This window comes from Rhipicephalus microplus, chromosome 3, assembly GCF_043290135.1.
Source record: "Rhipicephalus microplus isolate Deutch F79 chromosome 3, USDA_Rmic, whole genome shotgun sequence".
Lineage (NCBI taxonomy): Eukaryota > Metazoa > Arthropoda > Arachnida > Ixodida > Ixodidae > Rhipicephalus > Rhipicephalus microplus.
This window is the reverse complement of record NC_134702.1, coordinates 159,173,738-159,192,315: the sequence shown is the minus strand read 5'-3', so window position 1 is coordinate 159,192,315 and position 18,578 is coordinate 159,173,738. Positions and strand designations below refer to the sequence as shown.

The following is an 18,578-nucleotide window of genomic DNA, read 5'->3' as shown; positions in this document are numbered from 1 at the left end:
CAGGACGTTTTGCCTGGCTCATCCAGCACGCCCCACTGTGCCAGAAATACGTTGACTGCAACGCTGGCCAGATGGAAGTGGAGGCGGCGCTACGCTTGCTTTGGCGGTCACTTGAAAAGCACAAGCTTTGGTATACGACCATGCTGTGAGACGATGACAGAAACACAGTTTCTTCTTTTACCGAGAATGAAGTGTACGGTCATGTCAAGGTAGCCAAAAACGACTGAATCAATCATGTGCACAAGCGTATGGGAGCTGCCTTACGTACACTTGTGGAAAAAAAGAGCTCAAGGTGGCTCGCTAGGCGGTAAGGGCAGGCTCACGCAACACAAAATCAAGAGGATCACCTCTTACTATGGCTATACCTTGAGAAGTCACAAGAACGACGTTCCACGCATGCAGAAAGCTGTGCTTGCAACTTTGCAGCACATGTCTACAGACAAAGCACCAAAGCATGACCTCTGCCCTGGAGGCCCAGACCATAGCCTCCTATATTTTTTCATGCCCGCCAAGTGGAGAGCGGAGCAAGGCGCCCCGCCCCGCCCGTACCTTCTATTTCATGCGCTCGCCACCACACGGCGCTGTCACCCCTTACCCACTCCCAGAGCAGACGACGTGACTATGCTGTTGCGCACATGCTTTTGGAAAGAAACTTGCGTTCGTATTCGAGATGGAGCTGTAAAATAAATGCGCAGGTTGCATTGGTGTTTCTTCATGATGCTCAGGGGTGATAGAAAAAAAAAAAACGGAACAGTGCGGCACGATCTTCGCATCCCGCTGTGACCCTGGTGGGAATAAAAATAAAATATGCTAGAATAGTTTTATTCTAGTGGCTTTTAATTATCATGCAGGATACAACAACCCGTAAAGAAATTCGAAACAGCAGGGAATGTAGATGCCGCACTTTTCACGTTTCTTTCCATCCCCACAGTACATTGAAAGCAAGCAACACGAGACATATTGTGAAAACTGGATCTTTCACTTAGGCCCCCAGCTGTGAGATCAAGCTCACAGTTTCAGGGTTTTTCGTGAAAGCGGCTTTATTTCGAACAATTTGGCGACATCACGTTTGTCTGTCGCTTTCAGAGCAAAGTTGGTGAATATTGGGCGGAAGAACTTTGAAAGTTTGCTTGTAGCAGCAGCAGTTGCATTCACAAGCACGCATCTAAGCGAACTTCCTTGGTTTCACAGATAGCCGCGGCGACTACCTGGGTTCTCATCCGTGCATCGTACACGTGCCTGCGCGAAAAGGACTACTCATCTGGCCTTGGCGCAGATTGCGCTGAAGCCGCCCCGAAGCTGCTTCTACGCGGCCCGTTTCTCTGTCATAAAAGCCGTCCCAGCGGAAGCATCACTGTTGTAGCAGCAGCAGTTGCATTCACAAGCACGCATCTAAGCGAACTTCTTTGGTTTCACAGATAGCCGCGGCGACTACCTGGGTTCTCATCCGTGCATCGTACACATGCCTGCGCGAAAAGGACTACTCATCTGGCCTTGGCGCAGATTGCGCTGAAGCCGCCCCCAAGCTGCTTCTACGCGGCCCGTTTCTCTGTCATAAAAGCCGTCCCAGCGGAAGCATCACTGTTGTAGCAGCAGCAGTTGCATTCACAAGCACGCATCTAAGCGAACTTCCTTGGTTTCACAGATAGCCGCGGCGACTACCTGGGTTCTCATCCGTGCATCGTACACGTGCCTGCGCGAAAAGGACTACTCATCTGGCCTTGGCGCAGATTGCGCTGAAGCCGCCCCCAAGCTGCTTCTACGCGGCCCGTTTCTCTGTCATAAAAGCCGTCCCAGCGGAAGCATCACTGTTGTAGCAGCAGCAGTTGCATTCACAAGCACGCATCTAAGCGAACTTCCTTGGTTTCACAGGTTGGTTGCTTCATTTTTGACACTTCCTTAGAATTTTTTAGTCTAGCAACTGCTGCTGCTACTGTTGGTGTTACGGCTTGTATACTCACTTTGTACTCACGTGTTTAGCCATTTTACACGATGCCGACGAATGCCGAACTCTGCAAGCGCTTAGACGAGCTAGAAGATTTATTCAAACTTAGATTGAACGAATTGGTTGACCGGCTTGTTGTTAATATACAAACCAAGCTTCAGGACGCAGGCTTAGACGTCGGTGAATTGAGAGCTGAAGTTGGTCGTATGGATGACAGTTTAAAACTCTTGAACGAGGTGGTCGAGTCGACACGCTCCCGGCAGCTCGAGCTGACTGCCGCAAATCGCGCTCTAAAAGCAGAAAATGAGGCCCTTCAAAGTAAAGTCGCCAACCTCGAGCAGTACTCAAGGTTAAATAACTTGGAAATAAAAGGGGTGCCCTCTACCCAAGGAGAGGATTGTTCCGCAATCCTGACTGCCATTGGCGACAAAATCAACTGTAAGGTCTCGGCTAGCGATGTCGACACGGTACATCGTGTACCTGCAAAGTCCGGTCAAAGGAATATGATTGTGCGGTTTTGCTCTCGTGAAAAAAAGAACGAGTTCATGAAGAAAGCCAGAAGGGCGCGGCTGAACACTCGAAGTATAGGGTATTCAGGAGAGAACGCACAGGCAATATTTGTGAATGAGCACCTATCACCAGACAATAAGCGCTTGTTCTCTAGGGCACTTGCCTTAAAGAAAGAAAAAGGATGGCAGTTCATCTGGACGGAAAATTGCCAGATTAAGGTGCGGAAGTCTCCCGACAGTCGGGTAATTCGCATTGCTTCCGATTCTGATTTATGCAATATTGCCTAACATTTTGCAATCAGTCTAGTAGTTAATCTTTCAGTTACGTGAAATGGCTTCGTACATTCGACCTCACGAACTTCAGACCTATTTTTCCTTGCCCTGCCGTTCACTAATTCATTTTAATGCACGCAGTCTGCAAAAAAACATGGATGGTATCACAACTTTCTTATCATCAACTAGTCACAAGTTTTCTGTGATTTGTATTAGCGAAACGTGGCTTTCCGCATCTCATAATCACTTGTATACCTTCCCCTCATACTCTGCTGAATATTGTCACCGCGATAATAGTAATCATGGTGGTGCGGCTGTTTTCGTGTCCTCGGAACTGCGTTTTCATAGACGACTTGACTTGACACTCAAAGTGGCTAACTGCGAATCTGTTTGGGTTGAATTTCACGATTCATTTTTTTCACAGGACAAAAAAAACCTTATAGTTGGTTGCATCTATCGTTCACCGTCATCATGTGGAAGTGCTTATTGCTCGGCCCTTGGTAATTTGTTGCACAAATTATCACTGGAGCAGAAAAATGTCATTATCATGGGCGATATCAATATTAACCTCCTAGATCCATCCAACACACTGTTCAATGAATACGTTAACTGCCTAAATGGCTTTGGGTATGAAAACCTAGTTACGCTTCCAACTCGATGTCCCGCAAATAAACAAGGTACACTTATTGACCACGTTTTATCAAATCTCCTTACTAACCCTGACTGCGGCGTTGTCGAAGCCTCTGTTACCGATCACTATCCAATATTTGTGCGTTTAAATTACACTCCTTGCGCTATTGTCACAGGCCTAACCAGAAAGAAGCTCAATTCAACAAAGTTCTTTGAGTTAATATCTGCTACAGACTGGAACCCAGTCATCGCGTGCGATAACCCTGAAACTGCCTACGATACATTTTCAAAGATAATTTCCAATGCCCTTGCAGATTCTACCGAAATAATGAACTGTAAAAAACCGTTCTCAGCTCCTCGTAACCCATGGCTATCTAGCAGTTTGCTTGATTGCCTGAAGAAAAAAGATAACCTTTACAGAAAAACAAAAAAACAACCGTTCAATACTGCGCTTCATGATAGGTATAAAAAATATTCTAATCGTTTAGGAAAACTACTCAAACATGCCAAAACACAGTACTATGAAAATAAAATTAAGTGTACCGGTAATGATGTAAAAAAACAGTGGGAAATTTTAAACTCGTTTTTGGGTAGATCCAACCAGCATAGCGAAATAACAATGATAAAATCGGGAGACCTACTTCTCGATAATCCCTTAGACATTGCTAACTCTTTTATTAACTTCTTCTGTACAGACAAGCAACGGGAAGACGATCCTCTGACCCAGTCTTACCCACGCATGCCTCACAGCTTTTTCCTTCACCCCGTGACACCTGAAGAAATAGTCACTATCATTTCTAGTCTAAAAAATACCGGGCCCGGTATTGATAATTTCCGCCCCTCTCTCATAAAACTCATAGCAAGTTTAATATCTGAAACATTTTGTCACATAGTAAACCTTATTTTTACCACGGGAATTTTTCCAAGTTCCTTGAAGAAAGCCAAAATAATTCCTGTTTTCAAGAAGGGAGATAAGCGTCTCACATCTAATTATCGACCCATAGCTATACTCTCATTCTTTAGCAAAGTTGTTGAAAAACTAATAGTAACACGCTTGTCTTCCTATTTTTCAAAATTTCATGTCTTATCAACAAATCAATTTGGATTTAGGGAGGGATACTCAACTGATTTAGCATTAATTTACTTGACAGATAAAATCCGGCAGGCAATTGATGCAGGTAATTTGACTGGGGCGCTCTTTATTGATTTATCTAAAGCATTCGATTCACTTGTTCACAATATACTATTTGCTAAATTAGAGTCTATTGGAATAGCAGGCCCGCCACTGAAATTACTACGTAACTACTTAAAAGATAGAGAATATATTGTGTCTATATCTAACACTTACTCACACCCTAAAACAAGTAACATTGGGGTACCGCAGGGATCAATATTAGGACCTCTCTTATTTTTAATATACATCAATGATCTTTCACAATGCCTAAAATCATCTGACTGTATTCTTTACGCTGACGACACTACTATTTTCTGCTCAGACAACCACCTTGATTCATTAATCTACAAGCTTAACCACGACGCGGACAGCATAGTTACCTGGTGCCGGCAGAATAAACTACAGATAAATGCTACAAAATCTCAGTTCGTCATCTTTTCTTCTAAGCATAGGATTTATTCAGGATCACCATCTTTAACTTTCGCTTCAAACACACTTTATCCTACTGACAGTGTCATGTTTCTCGGAGTCACATTAGATAAGCACCTAAAATTTGATGAGCATGTTTCATCGTTAACAAAGAAGACAGCTTATGGCATTAGGATATTAATTAAAGTTCGCAATTTTTTCCATATGAACACACTAATATCCCTTTATTACGCTTTCATTCATACGTATATTAATTATTGCATATCATCATGGGGAAACACGTATCCAGTCCATTTATCTCCATTGCAACACACTCAAAATCAGGCTATTCGCATCATGACACATAGCACCTACACATCAGAAGCATTGCCTTTGCTCACCTCTAACGGTATTCTGTCGGTGGGAAAACTACATAAATATTCCCTCGCAATACTAATCCACAAATCCATCAGCGGAAAGCTCCCGTTCCCTATAATCATCAAAAGCCAGTATCCTTACTCTTTGTCAACACGTTTCGCATCCAGCAATAGCTTCTTATTACTGAAACCCAGAACTAATTATGGTAAGTTCACTACTAACTTTTCAGCCACACAACTATGGAACTCATTACCATGCCATGTTAAATATATCTCCAATTTCCACGCATTCAAAATCAACCTTCGGAATTATCTGCATTCAGCATAGTCATTTCATCATTTCATCATCTCTGCTTTCTTTTGTAATTTTTAAATAATCCAACGATGTTTCAGTGTTAATTGCTTCTTTTTGAGTGTGTACTTTGTGTACACATTTTTGTTGCGTTAAAGTACTTTTGTTTACTCAGCTCTTATGGGAGGTCCCCTGTACAGTCTCTTGACTTTGGGACCTCCCTCTGTATCAGTAGTAAACCCCATTGTAACCACCATTTGTAACCAATCAATTTCAATAAACTTTCAAACTTTCAAACTTTGTCAGCAACAGTTTGAGCAAATTCTCCTGGTGCCCTGGCTTCGAACTCATCAAAGCTTTGTGCTCGCGGAGGATTTCAGCAGCATTGTTCACAGCATCCTTTAGAGGGTGATGCATACGCCTTTTTGTCGCTAGAAGAACTTTAACGAACTTCTGTAATGCGTAGAGAACATTTAGAAGTTGTGCGGACGTATAAAGAAGTCCACCGCGGTCTTGGTGTTTAATGAGCGAGTCCGATGGGGTCGAGGCGCTTGGCTTTGTTAAGAGCGCGAAGCACTCCTCACATTCGATGTTTTCTCGTACGGCTCTTGCGAGGTAGCCACCGACCATAGCCGATGCGGCCACATCTGGAGTGGGAAGTAGAGGCTTATCTCGGTTTAGCCGCTCTATGAGCTCTCTACGTGCATCTGCAGGGAATTCCTCGCTGGTTTGCACCCTTGTGTTTTTCTGTTGTGGCAGCGTTGACAAGCAATTACTCTCTTCTGCTGCCATTATGTTGCTTGTACTCAACGTCGATGCGACACCGGTCTTGAGGGTTTTCTCAATGCCTGTGAGCACGGCACGGGCGTCCGTTTGATTATTTGATCCTGCTGATTTCCTCAGCCAGCCAAAGAACGACTCGAAAGGGTCTGATGACATTTTCCTCGTCAAAACGAACTGAAAAGACATCTCTTCAAGAAGATATCTAATGCACTCAACGTTCGAACGAGTTGTAATCACAAGACCCTCGTAAGTCTCTTTGGTTAGGAAGTTCTTTGCCAGGCACTGACTTTTGAGATCGGCCAGGTAGTCGAGGAAGCTTGTCTCCAGCCAGATTAGCCGTTCATCGCCTGCGGATTCAAACTGCTTGCAGTCTGCATTCTTCTGATATATGTGCTGGGTACAGTTACTCACGTCCATGAGCACGAACCAGCGGTGCACGGTGTCCATAAATTGCACCGTCGCACCGACACCCGCGAAGCTTGCGTCGCACTTGTGGCCCGCCTGTTCTCGCAAAAGCTTCAGTGCAGCTGTCACGGGAGGAGAAAACACTTGCACTGCTCTCTGCACGTTCATTTTTTCCATATTCGTTGGGAATACGTGCTTTCTCGTCAAAAATCGTACTGGCTTTACAAAGCTGTTTTGCTGCATTTTGTAGAGGCTCTTCAAATGGTTCGATGATATTTCGCCGCCTTTTCCGATGTCACGGGACAAGAACTGTGATCGCACGTTTTTGATCAGGTGGCACTGATCGAATGCAAGAAAGAGCTTTCGATTTGGTTTTCCAGGGTGGTCAGTGCAATGCTTGAGGCTTCCGTTGCACAGAAGTTGCATAGCCAAGACATTGATCTTGTGGTTGTCTGTGACAATGCGCACGACGATAAATCCTATTTCTTCAACTTCCATCAGAACGTGTCTCATGAGCATGTGCAGCTGACGGCCTGTGCAGTTTCTCGTGAAAAAGTACGCCACGGGTAATTTGAAAGAAACTGAAAGGCCGTTAAGGACGAAACAAAAGAGTGAGTTGGCCAGCACAGGCTCATTTGTTGTTTCTTTGGGAAGTTCACACCATAGTCCACCTCACCGATGAAAGCGTCTCATTGCTTGTGATAAAATAGCCGTTGTTTGACTCGCATTTCGTCTACAATTAAAGAGCATGCCCTCGCTTGCAACGAGGGATGAGAAGCGAGTTCTGCAGACAGCCTTTGCTTCACGAGTTCGGTCACGCCAACTTCTCCACGTGATGAGCCCATGAAGCACTCGAGGGTACTTCGACAGGGAAGCCGAAGAATACCTGTGCTCCTTACGCGTTCGTATGCACGAGTCGAGAGGTTACGCAACACCACAGCATGACGTACTGTCAGCTCAGACCACGTTGGTTTCTTCTTCGCGAAATTCTGAACGTGTTCCACTAATATTGAAGCAGCCAGGTCTTTCTCTTTCGCTTTCTCCACAACTTGCAGGAATGCAGACACATAGGATTTTTCCTTGAGCTTGTGCAGTTCCTGTTTGTACTTGTCGACGGTGTTCTTGAGCCGCTCAATTCGCGCGTTCAAGTCTCGCTCCTTACGTCTCCACTTTCGTTTGTCCATTGCTGAAACCGAGGATAATGACGACACCTGCACAGCTCTGTCCACCCGCACAGTCGCAGTAATGCAGCGCTCGCTTGCGCCGTTTTCCAGGGGTAGCAGCAGTTCGCTTGCGGTGCAATCCATCAGTGATAAATCTTGAGAGCCGACGTCGACGAACGGCAAGTCATTGCGAGGAAGTGAAGGAGTCTCCAGTTGGCTCTCAACTGCTCTTCGTTTCCGCGGTGGTGTGTTCACTGGCGCAGCTGCCTCGCGTTTTCTCACAGACGCGTCGCTTCTCTCTCTCTTTTTCGGAGGCTGCAGGTACGGAGGATACTCCTCCAAAATGCTAGGAACAGCGTCTTTCTTGAGTTTGCGAATTTTGCAGCCCTCCTTGAAGTCGGAGGAACCGAAGTGTCGGCTGCATACAGTCGAGTAGCACGACGTCGTATTCGGTGTCTAGTCGTCCCGAGAAATGACCTTTAGCCATTTCGCTCGAAGTTCCGGATCGCTTGGTATCTCGTGGAACGATATGCCCGGTGTCCGTTGTTTGCGCGAAGACTTGCAGCGTGGGACGCAGCAGTACGGCATCTTGTCGGGTACAGAGCACCCTTACTGATTCTACACTGCAGATAGAAAACCAAATTGGTATGTGAAAAGTAATGCAGCATGAATATGCACCGTAAACCCCAGTTTTTAGAGTAGCAAACAATATAGATTGTGACGGCGCTAGCAACTCACACATGGACCCGTAGAATAGTAAATAAACGGTCGCTTCATTCAGTGGCACTGAACCTTAAGGATCAGAACGCTGTTAGAACAATAAACGTTCATGTAAATAATTCAGTGTAAAATGCTCCAGGAATTAGAAGCGAGAATTTAAAGCTATGTGTTAAACGTACTTCCACTTGCAGCGTTCCGAATTCATGCTACGATGGCGTAGGGCTGCCTCTTACACTTACACCAGAAACCACGTTAACATTAGCGGTCATATTTGCAGCGATATGGCGTTCTTATCACGTTAAATTGCATATACCATTTGTTGTTTTTGAATCTTTACAGACCGCGTTTTATTCCGCGAGCACTGTCACATTGTCTGCGAGTTCTGTCATGCTTCCCTGATAGTCCAAACAAAAAACATAATTAAAACCGTTGCTTCCGCAAGACACACAAGCTTACCTGCGGCAAACACGACGGACACGGAACAACTTCTGCCTGTAGAGCCACTTTTGTAGGTACTTTGAGGGCTTCGAGGTGCCTCAACACATAGCAGCGTAGCGAACTATGCTGCTATGCTGACTATGCTTGATACGCTCCAGAGCGTGTGCGGGCAAGTATGGGGTGCGAGCGCCCCTTGTGGAGAAGGCAGGCGTAAATCGATGAGGAAGAGAGAGGGCAGCGGTCGGCCTCCGCCGCTCCACTGCGCGGGCATAAAAAAATCTAGGAGGCTATGCCCAGACTCATGGTGCAAGTACCAGAGAGCTGTGGCGAAGAATGAGAAGCCCCCACCACACAAAGACAGCTTGCCTGATTTTGTGAGCTAGGCACTAGAGCCCATGTTCAGGCGGCTGAGCGTCAAAGCGCTCCTGGAAAAGTGCAGTGATGGGATCACTCAGAACTCAAGTGAAAGCCTGCACTCTGTGATTTGGCAGCAGGCCCCTAAAACCCAGCATGCATCCTTGCGGAGCATTGAGAGGGCTGTTGCAGAAGCCATAAGCCGCTTCCATCAAGGCGTAATAAAGAGCTAAGTAGAAATTGCCGAGAATCAAGGCTACAGTGCGGGCTACAACCTGGTTCGTCGCAGCCTCGAAAAAGACAAAAACAGGCTGCGAAAATCGCAGAGAAAGCATCTCAGCAGCAACACAACCAAGACTAGGCTTGCACAGCGTCACAAGCCAGCAGGGGACCCCCCTTATAGCCCCGGTATGCTTTAGCACTGTCCTCATGCAAACGGTGACAATTTCTTGTAAAATAAATATTGTGTGTTTTCAGCCTGAACATTGTGTAGGTGTACTGTATATGCAAGGACAACATTATTGTTCAATTTTTTGGCATTCCTTTCTCTTGCAACTCACTGCACTGACCAAAAAGTAAAAAAAAACATTCTCCTGCTGCATCAATGACCATGTAATAGTTTGGGAACAAGCTGTGACAAATATTTTGGGAGGCAACAGTCATAATTTCAGCATGGTCATTATCATATAATATAGAGCTACAAAACGGTGTCATTTATATTGCCGTAGCTTCACTTTAGCAAAAGTTACAGTTGATGGAAACTCCAAATGCATTTTTCTCAGTTCGTTGTTTTTGCACGTTTTACTCAGCCTTATGGGGATTTTTCCCATGTTATATTTTAGTGAAAGTGACAAAGTTGGTATCATTTTATTCGCCTTGAAATGATCCAGGGGGTGATGCTATTTTCAATTCTCTAGAGCCACTTTACAAATTACAGTTAAAGATTATAAGAGGAATTTGGTGTAAAATATTCATCATAAGTGTTTGTCCTTTTTCATGCCTATAAAATGCCTTCAAATGGAAAAAAATGGCATCACTCCCTACAGCAAGTTTTCAGCATTGGAGTTATGCATGTACTTGTTCATTTTTCTAAGGGGAAATTCCTGAAAAGACCCGTAAGAGATAGGCAAATAATTAAAATTCACACCCTAATATTACCTGAACCAATTGAGCTATTATGCAACAAATTACAGATTTGAAATCAGCATGAAAAACTGCCTTAAATAGTCAAGTTTAGTTGAGATTGAGCCAAAGTAGAAAAAAAGTTTTTAGCACCCACATCCTTCCTTAATTCTAACTCGGCTATTTCGAAATCCCGCTTAATTCGAAGGATTTCCGTGGTCTCGTATTTTGCAATGGAAGTGGATAAGTTGAAGGGGCGGCCGGCACCAGCCTGGTTCATTCAAAAACTTTGGGTGCCGTGTGCCACTTCGAGATCCCGATTTCGCCGCGAATCCACACAAACGACGGCCATTAATTGCCACAAGGCAATGCAACGTATCGATACTAATAAGTAGCAGCTCGACCAAAACATGCGCCGGCAGAAAATGAGCTATGCTTCACTGCAATACAGTGGAGACACGCGGGCAGCTTATCGCATGTTTCTTGCAACGTCAGCAGGTCATGGTTTACCCATTCTTTCTGGGATTGTAAAGCAATTAATAAAGGACAGTTTAGCGGAGATTGCGATGTGTGCGATTTTCGCTAAATTGCCGGCTGCTCCAGCAATTTGTCTTTGCACTGCTAGCGGAGTTCTTGCCAGCAACACCTACTTCGAAAACTAAGTTCAAAAGTTTCAAAAATAATTTTTTGCAGCCAAAACACATTGTGAGCTTCGTCATACTGGCCATTATTAAATTCATAATTATAACAAAAAGAATGTGCGAATGTTCGCACCATGAAATGCTGACGCAGCGAGGAGCAGGCGACATGCTGTCCACGTGTCACTGCTGTGTTGCAGTGAAGATGTCATGTTTTCTGCAAGCGCACATTTCAGTCGCAACCATTTTTTTTTTTTGGCAGCAGCTAGGCCCACCATTCCTCCATGTTCGCGGAAAAATAAATACCAGGTATTGCTGAAAAACGAAACCTTTGGAGCCGCAAGCAAGCCGAGCATCGCTGAGCACCGATTACTTTGAATAGTTCCAAGTTCCCTGCATCCCACTTTTCTAGCGTTAGCTACACTGGCCTCGCTGAGCCAATTTCGCGTGGCACTGGTCTGTGCATGCGCTATGATACTCCGCCGCCGGTGTGCGCGCAATTTGATGCGCTGAGCAGACGATCAGTGGTGTCACGCACCGGAGCCGGCACTCCCTCGTACTCGGCCGTGGCCGCGCCGACTCGCCGCCACCGGTGTGCGCTTTCCAGAGGAGTGCCGTCATAGCCTTGGTAGACATATGGACGCCGACGCGCGTGCCTTCCCTGTGCAGTTACCATCTGACACTGCGCTGGAGCCGCTTGATAGCGCCTCTGACTGGCGTTTGCCACTGTGGTATAGCCATAGAGAAGGAGAGTGCATATGCTGCTCAACGATGCAGTAGAGCGGAGAAGCTTAACTCATCGGATCCCGGAGTAGTTGCCCGGCAAAATAAATATACATGTGCCACATAATACGTATACCGTGTGTGTGTCATTGGAACAACTGTAAGCATGATACCTGGAAAGCTAAGAATAATCAGCTGAGCCTTTGCTAACGCTACGTATATCCTGGCATAGCTGAGCTAAGCCACTGCCATTTTTTTGTATGTTCTCTTTATTTGAAAACCCGCTTAATTAGAAGCTTTCTCACGGCCCCAGTGACTTAGAATTAACAAGGTTTTACTGTATATACCTCGTCCTTAGGGCTGGCTCACCCGAGCTTGCTCTCGTCATAGTTTTCCTCAACTGGACTCACTCGCACTCGAGCTCACTGGAATTTCTCTTACTCGCTCGGACTAGCCAGAATATTACTCGCCTGGACACGCTGCTCGATCTGAATCTGCGCGAGTACAATCGGGAGTGAATTTGCCAACGTATACGCACGTCGGCGAATTCAGTCTCAACCTTTACATCCTCAACTCATCCTTCGCATCCATGACAGCGCGTGTAAACTGTAGTAGCTCGCTGAACATGCGATCTGTCAGGCTCGATGGAACCTGCATTTCCTTCTCACCTATCTATGACTGCATTGCATTGCCCATATTTGCCATCATGGCCCGATATATTACTCTGTCAAACACTATAGTAATGATTGCTGTCTTTCCGACATGCCCATCTTTTTGTTGTTGCTCTAATGTTTGTGGCATCTTTCCCTCTTTTTCCATGCTCAGATCCAAGCACCGTCTCAGAGCAACGTCCTCGAGATGCTCAACATAATCAATGGCATTCTCTTTGTACAAATCAGGTAAGGACCATGTAGTTTGCCTAGAGTATTGACAATATGTGGCCTTTAATCACGCAAATGACGTCATCCAGATTCTAGCCTCCTTTTTTTTTCCTTTTTTGGAAGACTGCTTGATGGAAATGTTACTGATTATCTATTGAGTGCATTGACAAACATGGCAGTGACCGCTTACTGACGCCACCGAGCCCAACCTGTAGTTTTTGATGTGCTCTGTTTACGAATACCTTGAAACAATTAAAGTGCGAGAATATGTAATTAAAAAGGTTACTGATAAGTAATGCTATAATTAATACTTTAATGATGTTATGCTTTATATTTCTTTTTTTTTCGTCTATGTTAGTGGGGCAGACTGGTCTTAAACATTTTTTCATTTATTTCTTCAGTGACCTTGTTCAAACTGCAAAGGGTTAAGCAGTTTTTTCTGCTGATTTCAAACATTTAATTAGTTTTCCTGTAACTCACCTTGTTCCTGAGATAACTTAAGTTCACCCCCTATTGTTTAGGGCAACCATAGAAAAATAAAGTGTTTAATTAAAAGTGATATTTAAGATATGCCAATATAGACTAATGACTATAGAGTGAAAGTATGCAAAAGTCTTTCTTGGTTATTTTACAGCAAAATGAACTACCTTATCTTCAAAAGTAGTTGGAATTGTGTTACAATTTTGATGAGTATTTAATTAAAAAGGCTTGTGCTCTAAATTCTGCTCCCTTACTTGCATTCTACGCACATACATGTTTCCATTACAAAAAGCTTTATTGTTGTACCTTCCCTAGCTGCAGAGATATTGAGGCCTCAAAATTGAACAGTCGTAACTTTGCTTTCTTGAAAAAAAATAGAAAAAACACAAAAAACAGGGCTTTTCTAAAAATCAACAATCATGGTGCGCATGTTTTGCAATCCTCATATGAGTGCTCATACATTCGTAGCAGAACTTCTAACACAGGTGCTGGCCAATTATAAAAAAGCCTCGAAGTCAGCTCCCCATTTTTTTGCACGTTCTGTATGTTAACAGCAACAAATATCCGGACAGTTAGAATGACATTACAAGAATATTACCACTTCCTGGTGTATGAAAATTTGCAGAGACGTAGAAAAATACTTGCAGAAACCAAATGTGTCAATATTAAAAAATGAATTTTTTTATCACTTTTTGGTCCCAAAGACGAGTCTGCCGCCTTAATCTTTAGATATGCCAACATAGACTAATGGCTATAGAGTGAAAGTATGCAAGAGTCTTTCTTGGTTATTTTACAGCAAAATGAACTACCCTATTTTCAAAAGTAGTTGGAATTGTGTTGCATTTTTGATGAGTATTTGAATAAAAAGGCTTGTGCTCTAAATTCATCTCCCTTACTTGCATTCTACACACATATAGGTTTCCATTGCAAAAAGCTTTATTGTTGTACCTTCCCTAGCTGCAGAGATATTGAGGCCTCAAAATTGAACAGTCGTACCTTTGCTTTTTTGAAAAAAAAAAAAATAGAACTCCTGATAATTCGAAGTTGCTTAATTGGAATTATCGGTTAATTGGAAATGGAGTGGGGGTCCCGTCAGCTTTGCATGCAGTTCAACAGGAAGAAATTCCCGGTAATTGGAAGCTAGAGGTCTGAAATTTCGGTTAATACGAATTTATTTTCAATCGAATTCCCGTAGGAAATCGTAATGTTTGTTAAATTACGTATTTTCGAAGTGCTCAACAACAATGCGTGTCCGACCGGCACCCAAGGGCATCGCAGTTGACCACAGCGCCACAGCTCAAAGCGTCAGCTGATGGCATCGCAGTTGCATGCAGCGCCCCAGATCACAAAGCGGCTGCTCCGGCGGTTCCTGTTTCAGGCCTCATTGTTTATCTCGTTACGGTCGTGTGCAGACTCAGCGTTTCTATGTGGGACGAAGCTCCACGTGCATTTACTAATGCAACTGGCGGGCCTTATCAGACGCTTGACTTGGGGTCTTGTACAGTGGGGGAAGAAGACACAAGTGAGCTTGACATTGGTCTCCTGCCAGCTCTCGGCGACGTCTCTTTCGAGGAGTACATTGCCACTGACAGTTTGGTAGAAACATGCGGTGCACTGTCGAACGCTGAGATCGTGGAGATGGTTCGGCCCAGCGAGCCTAGTCACGAAACTGAGGTTGACGACGACGATGCCGCAAGTGAGCCACTACCGCGGGCTGCTGATGTAGCCGCAGGCCTTGCCCTCGCGCAGCGGTTTTTAACTGCTGAGAGCAACGCCAAGGAAGCACTCGGGCACATATACAGCCTCCAGGACTTGCTTTCTGCTGCAAGATTCAGCATACAGAAGCAAACGGCAATCACAGATTTTTTTCTCATAAACTGCTTTGAAATAAATGTATTTTTCATTCATTGTGGTTATTGGAATTCTGCTTAATTCGAAGTTTTTCGCGGTCCCCGTGAACTTCGTATTAACGAGAGTCGACTGTATAGGTGCTCATAAATTCGTAGCAGAGCTTCTAACACAGGTGCTGGCAAATTATAAAGAAGCCTCGAAGTCTGCTCACCATTTTTTTGCAGGTTTTAACAGCAACAAAAATCTGGACAGTTAGAATGACATTACAAGAATATTACCACTTCCTGGTGTGTGAAAATTTGCAGACATAGAAAAATACTTGCAAAAACCAAATATGTCAATTTTAAAAAATTAATTTTTTTGTCACTTCTTGGTCCCAAAGACGAGTCTGCCACCTTAATCTACTTCTTGTGTAATAAGCGGTGGTACCTGTGTCATATTTCTTGAAATTTACACTGCAAACCCTTTCTTTCTTTTCGAAAGATAACTCCTGTTATAGTGTAATGTGTTGTGTAAGTGATCTACTGTATTTACTCTCGTAATGAACGCACTTTTTTTTTTCTTAATAAATCTGAGCAAAGTTCATGGTGCATTTATTACGCGGGGTAAATTTTGTGAAAACTTTTCCGGAGGAGCAAAAATGCAGTAATGCAAAAAAAAAGTTAAGTCGCTTAGCCTTTCTCAATTGACATACACGTACACTGTTTGGAAAATGCTTTTTTGTTGCACTTTACTCATCTTCGGTGGTTGATGGCGCTATCTTCTGCAAGCTGTCTCCGGGCCCCTTGTGCATGCCATAAAACCATTTTGCGGCTACCTCTTTTTGCAGTCATATAACCGTTGTATCTGCTGTGATCTCAAAGGGCGCCCAAAAGTGTGCGCTATGACACACTTTGCCAACATTGCAGGAAGCCACCCCCGAAGCATCAAAACAAACCATCAATAACAAGATTAAGGACAAAATACGGCCGCCACCTCGCTTCTACATAAGTTCCTCTACGCACGGATAACAAGCGAAGCAAAAATTGGGGGTGCCACCGTGTTGTGGAAATCATCATGATCTTTTCTGGACAACAAGCGGTTTTTTTACTGCATGGTTTTCCAGGAACCTGCGACGCGATAGCAACGAATGACCCTTTGCAACAGCAATTCCTGTTGTCGTCGTTTGAAAATCACGTGCACGGGGTTGGGCTTTTTCGTATTCGCAGGAAGTGGCCGTCTATCAGCTGATGCAAGCAGTTTTAAGCACACAGCGAGCGAAGGTCACGATCGTGACCTTCCCTCGCTTTGTGCTTATCAGTTGCGATGTCTCTACACTCACACCGTTCGTTAATCCCGCTGTGGCGCACAAATAAGGCGAGGAACGTGCCGCGCACAAAGGAAAAATATGGCACGCGGTAACGAACGAGGGGGAGGGGGCGAGCCTAGGTTGCCGAAGGGGGCCGGCAAAATGCAAAATAATAAAAAAACGAAAGAGATCTAACGGGTGAGGAGGCGCCAGGTGTCGGTTAGCGTGACTGCAGTGGATTAATGTAGGGGCTGCGTTTATTAGGCAGGAGAAAAAACTCCTAATTTTGATGACTGAAGATGGAAGTGCGTTTATTATGCGAGTGCATTCATTATGCGAGTAAATACGGTATTCCTGCGAGGGAAAACTCGCTTGCACTACAAATGTGCCACACAAGCTTCGTATGGCCGAAGTCACTGTTACATTAGAGTGCTTGTTCTTACACGCTAGCAGTTTTCATTATTTGTGAAATGTAGTACATTCAAACTTTAACCACATATAGATAATGGAATTTTATAAAACAAAATAAATATAAAAATTCTCAATTTTCTTTCGTCACACTAGTCTGTATCAGTGTAAATGTATCCTCAATGCCTGAATCGCAGCATGTATGTACGCTTATACTACTAAATGTAGTGGGCATAATAAAGTATGTATTCTTGTGTGTGTTGGAGAAGCTTTTCTTTGCTTTGCTACTTGCTGCACTGCAACAGTTTCATATGAAAACAAAAACATTGTGTTTTCACACAAAGATATTGTATTTGAAGCAGTGGGACCATAAAATGTCAAAATATCTGCATAAAAACACGAGGAATAATCTAAATTTAGTCTTCTGATATTAGCACGTAAAGGGTATGAGATATGAGAAGTGCATCTGTGCATGGTATGCCATTCTTCAATAATGAGAGTGAACCGTCTTTTGTGCCAGTCCCCGATCGTGCACCGTGATAAATCCCTCTTTGCCAAATTTCAACTTGACTTTAGCTGAAACCTTGGTTTGTCGTTGTCTCATTTGTAAAAAAATAATTTTCTTCCTGGAACAGTCCACAGGACATCGAGAACTTCAAAGCCGAGTTAGAACGCCGTCAGCAGCTGGCTCTCGCCGAGAAGTCCACAGCTCCCTCCGCCAATGAGGCAGCCACCACCAAGGAGCCATCAGACTCTTGTTGTAACGGTGGTGCCGTGGCACAGTCCAGTAGTGCAGTGACAAACGGCAGTCCCATCGACACGGCGACGACAGAGACGTCTTCCCCCGCAGATGCCGCTGCAGCCGAGGAACCGAGCCGGTGAGGAATATGGCATCGGTCTTCATCGCCAATGACACCATCAGAGAGGCGTGCATATCCCCCTTCCATCAACTGGGCCGTGTGGTAAGGTCGTGGAACGAGACCGGCACTCAGAGGAGTCTGCCGGGCGGACCGTCATATCTGTGCCCTGTGGCGCCGTGTATTCTGCCTCCTCACCCTCCTCCAGATATTCTTTTCCCTTTCTTTTTATTTTTTTTTACCCTTACAAAAGTAGCATTGTAAATTTCTCCTTCATTCTTTTGTGTGCCTTCGTTTTTTTATTATTATTATTGTTAGAGGGCGAGTGCATGAAATCGAATGATTTCGTCCTGATTATGGAGAGAGAGATGCACGTCCTTTTTCTTTGGCTTACTGTCTATTTTCTTTTTTTTTTCCATGGAAAAGTCTGCTGTGCATGTATGTCTCTTCTGGCTCAACAATGTCCTTTCTTGGCAAAGTTGCACTTCGGTAGACTGCAGTCCTTTTTTTCCTCCTTACCCACGGGCTCTGAGAGTCGCAACTCCTTTAACGCTCTATATCAGCCGCGTCAGCAATCGACAGAGCATAGCTGAGTGGTTTTCAAAGACTGAACAGTTGCACTCGGGATCTGACCTGTCAGAGCAGCCTGCACTTCATTTTTATATTTTTTTCTTTTACCGTGCAAGAAAAAGATCAAAGCAGTGCTAAAAGCATGTTTGACGAGTTGTTGCCTTTGGCAACAGTGTGTGAAAGTTGTTGCGAAGGGAGCGACACAAGACAAAAGGCCGACCGTAGCAAACGGTTAGTCGTGGCTGCTAGAAAGCATTGCGTGCTCACATCCTTTCGAGCATGTGCCTCA

At 44.4% G+C, this 18,578-nt stretch overlaps 2 protein-coding genes across 2 annotated transcripts in view; one reads left to right on the top strand and one right to left on the bottom strand.

Annotated features, from left to right (window-relative positions):
* The window catches only part of LOC142803980 (clustered mitochondria protein homolog), a 133,057-nt gene extending 114,931 nt beyond the window's left edge, over positions 1-18,126 (top strand). Inside the window, exons 33-34 of the mRNA XM_075890379.1 lie at positions 12,780-12,853; positions 17,498-18,126. Of these exons, the coding sequence (XP_075746494.1) occupies positions 12,780-12,853; positions 17,498-17,744 (321 nt within the window). The 3' untranslated portion in view covers positions 17,745-18,126. The remainder of the gene's footprint in view (positions 1-12,779; positions 12,854-17,497) is intronic.
* Positions 1,009-7,039, bottom strand: LOC142803981 (uncharacterized). Its single transcript, XM_075890380.1, has 2 exons — positions 5,919-7,039; positions 1,009-1,129 (listed from the first exon to the last, which is right to left on the bottom strand). The coding sequence occupies exons 1-2, from the start codon at positions 7,037-7,039 to the stop codon at positions 1,009-1,011; spliced, it is 1,242 nt and encodes a 413-aa protein (XP_075746495.1).
* Positions 18,127-18,578: the final 452 nt, after the last annotated feature.

Coding starts and splice junctions, on each gene's coding strand:
- LOC142803981 (XM_075890380.1), bottom strand. CDS start 7,039: ATGCAGCAAAACAGCTTTGTAAAGCCAGTACGATTTTTGACGAGAAAG. Junction 1,130..5,918: donor CAGGAGAATTTGCTCAAACT/GTTGCTGACAAA, acceptor TGCTGCTACAAG/CAAACTTTCAAAGTTCTTCC.